This window comes from Chroicocephalus ridibundus, chromosome 6 (assembly GCF_963924245.1).
Source record: "Chroicocephalus ridibundus chromosome 6, bChrRid1.1, whole genome shotgun sequence".
In the NCBI taxonomy this organism is placed as follows: domain Eukaryota; kingdom Metazoa; phylum Chordata; class Aves; order Charadriiformes; family Laridae; genus Chroicocephalus; species Chroicocephalus ridibundus.
In genome coordinates, this window is record NC_086289.1 from 55,003,711 (window position 1) to 55,013,849 (window position 10,139).

General features: G+C 57.6%; 1 protein-coding gene across 1 annotated transcript; it reads left to right on the forward strand.

Annotated features, from left to right (window-relative positions):
- Positions 1-7,932: 7,932 nt before the first annotated feature.
- FOXL2 (forkhead box L2) lies at positions 7,933-9,069 on the forward strand. The gene has a single exon (XM_063339087.1). It carries the CDS (start codon positions 7,933-7,935, stop codon positions 8,851-8,853), a length of 921 nt encoding a protein of 306 aa, XP_063195157.1. The 3' UTR covers positions 8,854-9,069.
- The last annotated feature ends 1,070 nt before the right edge of the window (positions 9,070-10,139 follow it).

Consider the following 10,139-nt stretch of genomic DNA (forward strand, 5'->3'; position numbering starts at 1 on the left):
GCCTCCAATGAGTGCAGGCTTTCAAGTTATGTATTCAAGTTTTTGGGGGACTATATGTAGTCTGAAGTTGACTTTGGCTAAAGTTTATCTCTTTTCCTCCAAAAGGAAGAAAATCACTTCCATCACATCACTTTTAACCTGATTCTCTAGAGATTGTATGTGGTTTTATCCAACAAAACAGATTTGTTCTGGGATCAAACCTAGTTATATAATTTGCATTCTTATAATCTTTTTAGAAACATAGTAGTTACATTTGAAAAGGAAACTAGCTTGTGCTTCTAATTGTTTTAAAGTGCAGCACGTTCTCAGTAGAGGCACCGCTAGAGTTGGGGGCGGGGGCGGGGGTAGATTGTCAAGTGCACCAGTTCCAACTGGGGAGCTTAGAAAAGAGAAATGGCTTTGTGGTTCCAGTTCACGCAGGCTGCACATACATCAGTGTGGCCATGCCACTTACTCCTCCTGAGCGTGGGCTGCATCTAACCCTTCAGGTTTTTAAGAGGAGGTGGATGCCGTTTGTAGGGGCATGGTAGTCCTCCCTCTGGATCTGGCAGGGTATTCTTGGAGTGTTTCAGCCAGGGCTTCTGTTCAATAAGCAGATGAGGGAGAAGTTTGTGTGTATACGGAGTTAGTCACAAATTGTTTATATAGGTAACACATACATAAACTCCAGATGTGGACAGTCTATTTTAAAACAAAAGCACCCTGTTCCTGGCTAATCTAGCCCCTTCTACAAGTTCTGGAAGACCTTGAGACATTACTACTTAGCTTTAACCAAGTCCAACTGCTTCTAGTTGCTCAGAAATGGAAAAGGAGCATGACTTACAAGGTCATAATGCGGAGAGCAAACTCTGAGTATACATGTGGGTTTTACAGTATGTTGCTGTATCTGTAGAGCTTTGCTCCCAGGGCATCACCTCCCCTGCAGGAGCCTGCAGAAAGTGGGCAGAGAGCACTTCATGGGCCCTGTACAAATTCCAAAGAGCTGCTAAAGACAAAACTTGAATTCACGGTAGACAGATGTGCTGCCGAAATTCAGCGGCCTGAGTGAGTCACCACAAGCTACTCAAACTGAAATCGGCATAGCTGCAACATGTGTGAGCATGTCCCCATCTGGCCAGCTCTGTTGTAGGAGTGGGAGTCCCCGGCACGAGATTGAGCATGAGCATCCCCCGTACACTGCCACAGCCAAGCACTCCCGGTACGGACAAAGCTAACTAACCTTGTCAACTGCCAGAGCTCACTGCAGCCTCAAGCCTGTTGTACAGGCTCTCCAGATGAAAACAGCTTTGCCGGTATGACTGTGTGCCTAAAAGGGCTTTTGTCAGCAAAGTTTTATCAGGTGCGGAACTGCTCTTCTCCCAACCACTAGCACTCCAGTTACGTTGTTATACTATGTTGGTGGATCTGTGTCTCCTAAATTTAGCAGTTTCAACTTGTAACCTGAAAAACCTTCTCAGTTACTGTTTCCTCAAAGCAGCAATGTCCAGGACTCTAGATGAAAACAGACTCGAGTAGTTTATATCAGTTCAGAGAGAGTCATGGTTCTGGTTTGGGAACCATGTTCTCAGAGAAGTAACAGAAGACGTAAATTCTCTTTTATATCCCTTGGTTGGTTGGCAGAATTTTTCTTGAGGCCTCTTTTTTTCAAATAATCTGAAATTTGTACCATTTTCCCTGCTTGGATCTTTAATAACGCAATTTTTGAAACAGTCTAAACAAGCATGCAGATTTTTTTATTGCCTAAAAATGATCTGTTAAACAGTGCATCTCTGTAGCAACAATGGGAGAAGCCTGCTTTGGCTCTAATTTTGTTGTACAATGCTATTAATTTGCAACTTCAGGGTGATCTGGACATGAGTGGACTTGTATGGTTCAGGGTTTTTTGTTCCTTTTTTTTTTCCCCCACCCATGCTTTGTAGAAAAATAAGCATCAATTTTGAAGTGCTAGAAAGAGCAGCTTGCTCTGGAAGTTGTCAGACTCTGATACAAACGATCTTTGCTTCGAGCTTCCTAAAGAGACATAATTTCTACTTTGTCTAAAAAGAGGAGGCTGCCTTGTTTGTTTTTATTTGCAGCATTCAGCAGCATTGCTGTAGGCCACTAACTGCAGGATGGCAGTAACACAGGATTATCCTGCAGAGCCGTAACTAGTGAATCCATAACAGCCAACCTGAACTCTGCTGCAGGCTGCCATTTAATACCACAAGAAACTGTTTGCATTTCATCATGTAACCGGTTGTGTGAATTCAAGAACCTTCCCTGGATCAGGCTGTGTTTTCAGATGAAAGAAAGGAACTACCAAATGGTAGAGTGAAATATATAGTTTGTTTTCCTGTCGGCCTGTCCTCTAAGCATAAACAAATATACTGTAGTGAAGGCTCTGGCTCAGGCTACAGAAAAGAAACTGAGTAGACAAGAGATGGGAAGTAGCAATATAAGAGGGGAAAAAGGTTGGGGCTGCCTTTTCTCATGAGATAGATTTCTTTAATATCAAGGCAGTAGGAACAGGCTCAAAATGAAACGGGACAGTGAAAAGTATCTTCATAGTGTCAGCTGAAGGGGGAAATCTACTCTCCTGATCCTAAACCCTTTCTGTCTAAAATTCCCATTGGAGTGGGTGTAGAATTGAGCCCATTTGTGACTTTTCCCTCAGGCCCTGTTAGATGGGCTTTTATTCAATGTGATTTCAGTCCAGAACATAATAAAGTTGCTCTGTTCCTCATAGAAGCTCACATTATGGATGTACAGCCATCATGGTCTATGGACTGCTTAGTTTTTCCTGTAAAAACAGAAATCCTTGTACAGCTGGGAGCTTGTGAAAACAAGCCTGAAGCTACCCGAATTTTTAGCTTTACAGTATAAACGAGAAACTAAATTCTCCACTGCAAAACATATATGCACCTATATATGCTCGAGGGTTTGACAATGAGACTCATTCATGCAGAAGAAGACACTTTCCAGGTGAATATTTCCTTGTGCTGGCGTCACACACCAAGTAATGTAATTAAAGGGCGCTTATGAAATGTTCGGGACTGTGCTGCTGGGAATCCTGAATAGACGGGAAAGTAGGATGGTGTGTGTTTGTGGTGTCCTTAGGTGAGCGAGGTGATCTGCCGGCCAAGCGAGAGGAGAAGTTCTGAAAACGAAAGCCTTTCCAAGCCAGAGTTTAGGGTCTAAAGGGAGTGACACGGGTGCGATTTTGGCTCACGTAATGGTTGCCTTGAAGTTGCAAAGACTATTATTCCTGGTAGCCAGTGCTGCGCCGTTAATCAGCACCGCCAGGATCGAGCCCTGCCTTCGGGTGTCGTTTAAAAAGGCAGCGAAACGGGGACCGGGGAGGAAGCGGCCGGGCGGGCCCGGGCCGCCCGCGGGCTGCGGGGCTGGGGGAGCCGGGTGCCGCGGGCACCTCCGCGCTGCGCTGCCCGCGGGCACCCCGAGCTCCCGCGCCTCCGTAACAAAGTAAACGCCTCCCTCTTCCAGCCTTTTAACAGATTAAACCTGATGAATTTTCATTGAGCACAGAATATTTTCACTTCCCGCAGTGCATGTTGTTAATTTTCATGAGCGCCGGGGTGCAGGGCAGTCCCTCGCATGCCGGCTTTAGGTGTAACCTTATTTTCCTGTAATATACGATCGTAAAGACTAGTAGTATTTGGGAGAAGAAGAGAAAAAAGGGAAGAAACTAGAACTGCTTGAAACGGTAGCGCGGTGACTGCCCTGTCCCGGCTGCTTTGGCGGCTGTGCCGGGGAAGGGAAAGCTGCCGCGGGGACCGAGCGCGCACCGGCCCTGCCGCCTCCCGCAGCCCCGCTCCGCCGCGGGTCCCGCTCCTCGGGCAAACGGGGCTCGGCACAGGGCGCGCCTGCGTCCGCTTTTGCATCCGTGTCCGGTGCCGTTCCTACGCGGACCCTATTAGTGCGGGTTAATGTCGTTACCGTCGCGGTGTGCTGCGGGCTACAGCGGTCCCGAAAGGCGGTTCCTTACTGCTGCGCCGCGGCACCAGCCGTGCGTCCGTCCCGGGGAGCCGAGAGGCGGCATGGCACCCGGGGCGGACTAGGAGCCGGAGGGGCTGCGTCGGCTGTCCCCGTGCCGGTCTGGGTGCGGGAGGAGGGAGCCCTGCCCCGGTGCCTGCAGGCGGCGGTTTGGCTGCGCCGGCCGAACGGGAGCGGGGCGTCCCGCCGCTCCCCGCCAGAGACACGTTTTCTCGCCAAGATAAAAAAAAAAATGTTTGGGAGAGGAAGCCTGCCACATTTTCAAACAAACCGACCCCAAACCATCCAGGTAGAAATCGGCTCTGCTGCCTGCACGGCGGTGAGTAGAAAAAAAAAACACTCGGGCTATTCGAGCCTTACCAGCGCTGCAGCTGAAGGCACGGCTTTCGTGGGAAGCCTTGCCCGGGCTGCCGGGGCACGACGTGGGGGCGGCGCCCTGCCCCGTGTCCCCCGCGGCGCTCCCCGCTGCCCTCCCGGCGCGCCGCGGCACGGCACAGCGGGACCGGGGTTCGGGGCTCCGGCCGCGCTCCTCGGCGCAACCCCCGTCGCTTGCCGTGCCCGCTCCGCACGGCGGCTCCACTCGCGGGTACGGGCTCGGCCGCTTCCCAGCCGGAATACTGGACTTGGGGCCGCACCGGAGGGTCCTGTGCTCTGTTCGGGAACGAGAACCCGGCCCGGCTCGGTACCCGAGAAGCAGGGCGAAGCCCCGGTTTGCAGCCCCTCTCGAGGCGCTTCTTAGCGCAGTTCTGCGGCCGGGGCTGAGCCCCTCTCGCCCGCCTCCTTCCCGGCTTCCCTGCACCGGGAACGGGCTGCGGCCGGGGCGGTTCTGCCCTCTTGTGAAGAAAGGGAGAGCCCTTTCCCCGCCGCCTTTCAGCGTCCCGCGGTGGGATTTGCCCCTCGCCGTAGCGGGCACCGTCTGGGCACCGGCGCCGTGAGCCCCCCCCCTCCACGGCTAGCTCCCCTCCCGCTTCCCCTACCCCCGAGGGCGGCTGCAGGGCCGGTCCGGGAGCAGCTCCGCTGGCTCCTTCTGCCCCTCTCTTTGTCCGGGTTTGTGAGGCTCCTGCCGGCCCCGGGAGCGGCGGCCGGCGGGGCGCGGGCCCGCCCTGGAGCACCGGCACCGGCGGGTCGGGCCGCTCCCCGGGGTCGTGGCGGGATCCCCCGCTCCCTCACCGGGGAAGGGCTCGCCGCGCCCCTCTGCTCGCTGCCCGCCCCTATTACTTGCATTCCCTTCGCTTCGACATTTCTGTGAGTGCCGGCAAGACCTCAGCTCTCCGCTTAACTGCAGTTCTACAGTGTCCAGGCTCGGCTTTAGTGGCGTGCTCGTACGTTTTCAGGTGGTTACTTAATGTCCCAAGAAGGGTTTAATTAGCACAGGGGTAAGGGGAGAGCCCGACAGTGCCTGCCTGCCCTTGTGTCAGACGTTCAAGTAGCCGCACACGGGGCTGCGCGCTCACCTTTGCCGATGCTCGGCCCGATCGCGGCTCCCAGCGCTGGGCTGAGCTTCTGCCCTGGTGTTCATCCGAAATCCCCCTTGACGGGGCTGTCAAAAACCACGAACAAGCCCCTCGGATGTCAAACGTCCTCTGCGAGCGAGCGAGCCCTGGAAAGTTGTTGCGCGCCCGGCTGAGGAGTGAAAAGGCAGGAATCTGCCATTTGGCAGAGGTGATGACACACGCAGCAGCGCTCTTACACCTGCACCGGCCCTCGCCGCGGAAACGGCGGCGAGGGGGAGCGTCGAGAGCAGCATGGGTGGCCGGCAGAGAGAAGCCAGCCCCGGCCCTGGGGAGCCCGGCAGCCCCGGCCCCGGGCACAGCTGGCTCCGGCTGCCCCGCCGCCCTGCGCGGAGCCAGCCGCTGGGGAGCCGCCGGGGGCCGACCGGGGGGGGGGAAACCCGGAGAGCGTCTTTCCCGCGGGCCTGAGACCTCCGCAGTTTCGTTTGTATGCGTTAGGGGGGTGCTCCGGGGGCGGCGTGCGCTGTTCCGCGGCTGAGTGCGGAAATATAGGGGCCTCGTTGCTGTCACCGAATTTATGCAGTCCAGGGTTTAGGGTATGAATTTCCCTGCCGGTAGGAGAGAAGGGATTCGTTATACGGCTATAGGCGAAGACGCAGAAATGTGTTTTAGCCGATAAATGTAATAATATATATAAACATATATAACTCTCTGAAGGGCTATTTTATTTCTCGGTTAAAATACGTTTCTACATCTGCCTTCACCCACAACTAGCCTCTCCCGGGGAGGGGAGCAGGGACCCGCGTCCCCTGGGCCGGGCAGAGGAACTCGAGCCCGGTGCGTGGGACGCCGAAGCCGCAGGGCGCCCCGACGGGAGATGCCGCTGCCCCGGGCAATTGCTGTTTGAGAGCTGCCAGCCCTCCGGGCTTGCGTTTGGTTATGAGCACTGATGTAGCACGTAAAATCCGCGGGGCGGGGAATAACGCTGCGCAGCGGTTCGCGTTCAAGAAAAGGCAGAAGTGAGTCCGAGGGCCGTGACCCGCCGGCCCGCGGATCTGCGGGCGCCGAGGTGTGCGTGCAGCGAGCCCGAGGGTAGCTTCTGGGCAGCCCGAGCGGGAAAACGCCGACTTGTGCCTGAGTACGGGCGGGGAGGTCGGGTCCGTGCGGGCAGATCCCCCGAGCGGAGCCGCACTGGCAGCAGCGGGCTCACTGCAGCGCCGGGCCCCGGCCCCGCCGAGCTCGGCCCGGCTCCGGCGGCTGCCGGCGGCCACGTTCTCTGGCGGGGAAGGGGACGCTCGGGGGGACAAACGGGGCGCCGTTTGCCCCGCGTCCGGGGCTCGGGCTGAAGGCTCCGTTAGAAACCAGGGCAAAGCATCCCCTGTCCGCCTGCCCGCTTCTGTACCCGCGGCTGGAGCAGCCCCTTGTCAGTGATTTGTTATTACACGACGCCTCTTGTGCTCGGGCCAGCTGAGCTGCCTTTCTGCTGCTCGGGGAGGTTCTACTTGAAGGCAGAAAAGGGGAAGAGGGGGAATGTCGGTGCCACATAGGCTGCTGCAGGAACCGTGTGAAATAAGCCGGAGCTCTCCAGGGGAACGAGCAGGAAAGCTGCCCGGTGTGTCATCCCCCGCCTCGCCACCCTGCCCCGGCCCTCGGGGCCTCCTTCAGCCCTGCAGCCTGCGCGTACTTCGCGGGGAGGGAGAAGGAGCGACCCGACACCTCTCGCTCTCTGCCGCCTGCAAATAAGGGCTGCAAGAACCGACTTGCAGGCAGCGGCAGCAGCCTCCCTGTGCTCCCCGGGCGCGATCGGTTGGCGGGGCCCGGGGCCAAGACATATAAACGCGACCGCGTGTGCGGCTGGACGTGTGACAGCCGCCGGGGCAGGGGCGAGCGCGGCGGCTGCGGGCACACCCCCTCGCACCCACCGCCTCCAGCGCGGCCCCTCGCCGGGCGGGAGGGGCGCGCAGTGCCGCGGGCCCCGGGCGGGCGGCGGAGGCTCGCCCAGCGCCCCCTGGACGCCTCCCCCCCACGTCTCCCCCCCTCCCGCCCCCGGCGGCGCGGCCGAGCCGGGGCGGTTCCGCGCCGCTCCGCGGGGCCACGTCGGGCCGCCCGTGCGCGGGGCTGAGCGCGGCGCCGTGACTGCGGGGTGAACTCGGCCGTGCCCAGCGGCTCGGCGGCGATAGGGGAGCGGGCTCCTGACGAAAGCGGAACTCGGCCGGGCCCATACAAATCAGAAAAGAGCCCGGCCGCCGCGGCAGAGGGGAGCGGAGCCCGCGGGGGCAGGGACGCCGCCGCCGCCGCGCTGCACGGACCAGCGGCGCCGCCAGAGACGCCTCCCGATCTCCGTCCCGCTCCCGGCTTCGACTTTCCATCCCGGCTCCGGTCCCGGCGAGCGCGGGGCGGGACGGCCGCCAGCACCGGGCTCCGCGCAGCGCGCACCGGGCAGCGCTTCGCACGGTGCCCCGGGCGGCGGGGCGGCGGGACGCGGGGCACCATGATGAGCAGCTACCCGGACGGCGAGGAGGACACGGTGGCGCTGCTGGCTCATAACACCAGCGGCAGCAAGGAACCGGAGCGGGTCAAGGAGGAGCTGAGCGCCGACAAGGGCCCCGAGAAACCGGACCCCTCGCAGAAGCCCCCCTACTCCTACGTGGCCCTGATCGCCATGGCTATCCGGGAGAGCGCGGAGAAGAGGCTCACGCTGTCCGGGATCTACCAGTACATCATCAGCAAGTTCCCTTTCTACGAGAAGAACAAGAAGGGCTGGCAGAACAGCATCCGCCACAACCTCAGCCTCAACGAGTGCTTCATCAAGGTGCCCCGGGAGGGCGGCGGCGAGCGCAAGGGCAACTACTGGACCCTGGACCCGGCCTGCGAGGACATGTTCGAGAAGGGCAACTACCGCAGGAGACGAAGGATGAAGCGGCCCTTCCGGCCGCCCCCGACCCACTTCCAGCCCGGCAAGACACTCTTCAGCCCCGACAGCTACGGCTACCTCTCCCCGCCCAAGTACTTGCAGTCCACCTTCATGAACAACTCGTGGCCGCTGGCGCAGCCCCCCGCGCCCATGCCCTACACCTCCTGCCAGATGTCTGGCGGGAACGTCAGCCCCGTCAATGTGAAAGGACTCTCGGGCCCGGCTTCCTACAGCCCCTACTCGCGGGTGCAGAGCATGGCGCTGCCCAGCATGGTGAACTCCTACAACGGCATGGGCCACCACCACCACCATCCGCACGCCCACCACCCCCAGCAGCTCAGCCCGGCCAGCCCGGCGCCGCCCGCGGCCCCGGCCGCGAACGGAGCCGGCCTCCAGTTCGCCTGCGCCCGCCAGCCCGCCGAGCTGTCCATGATGCACTGTTCCTACTGGGAGCACGACAGCAAACACAGCGCCCTGCACTCCCGCATAGACATCTAGGGAGGCTCCGGCCGGCCGTCGCCGCAGAAATGTCCTTGCCCCGGTCCCGCTGCCCCTCTCCGATCCCGCCGCGTTCTCGTGTCTCTCCTCCTCTCTAGCTGCGGACTTTTCTCTCTCTGTGCCCAAACTGTTGCGGCGGGGAGATAGCAGCCCTGCTCCGCCTGTAGTGTAAGTGTAGGAGCCGTCCTGCGCTGAGGAGAAGGCAGTGTAAGTGTGGGAGCTTCTCCAGCGGGGCTGCGCCGGGCGCGGCGGTGGCCGGGCCGGCTGCCTCTAGGCGAGCTCGGATTTACCGATCGCTTCTCTGCTCGTGTGTTTGTTTGTTTGTTTGTAAAGGGGTTGGAGGCGGGGGAGCATGTAATTATAAGCAGGCTGTTTAGCCCTCAAAATTCTGCTTGTTTATAATTCGGCCATAATCTTTTCGGGCTCAGCCTTGGGGAGAGTAAAGCGAAGCTTGTAAATAGGGGAGGCATTTCCACCCGTGGCAGGGCCTAGAGACTGCCGTGTGCCCGCGCTGCTCGTCCTCCTCCTCCTCTTCATCTTCTCTTTCTTCTTCCTCGGTCTGTAAAGCACTGCCTTTCTTCCGAGCTGTGCCTTTTCGTCAAAATAGTACTTATGTGGGGACTGCTGTAACAGCAGGAGATGTGCGATATGCTGGTTATTAGAAACCAACAAACAAAACCCGCCAGGGTCACTCGTGAAACGTTTCGGCAGCGGTAAATGTAGTTTTTAAAGGAGACAATGTCCTCTGAGGTCTTAAAAGTAATTTTATACAGGTCTAAAAAAAATATTTTGATGTTATAGAAAAAAAAAAAGACGGTTTCCTATAAATTGGAATATTTTTCCGTGTGCATATTATTATTAATAATGAAAGTTTAAACTATCTTCGTTTTGGTTTTTTGACCCCAAACCTGGCCCAAAATGGATTTTCCGGTAGGTTCTGCTTTTGAATGCTTGCCCTTTTTCTTAAAACGTTTTGATCCTTCGATTTTACATAGATTAATGTGAAAAAAAAAGCATTTATAATACAGGGGCCAGTTCATAGCGATTTTATAAATGTTTATGTAAGCTGATAGATGCTGTGGCATAGTACCATTTTGGGACCAACTTTTCTAGAGTGAACTAGCACTTTTATTGTACTTTCTAGCATTGTAAAGTCTCCAATAAAATGCCTTTCCTTCTTTCCATATCGTTTTATTTCGCTCCGCTCCTCCGTGCTCGGGATCGAGAAGCGGCACCGGAGACCGTGTGCCGGAGCCTCTCCGCGCTGCCCGGCCGGCTCCCGTGCC

Bases quoted from the DNA above. Each gene is read 5' to 3' on its own strand.
- FOXL2 (XM_063339087.1), top strand. From the start codon at position 7,933: ATGATGAGCAGCTACCCGGACGGCGAGGAGGACACGGTGGCGCTGCTG.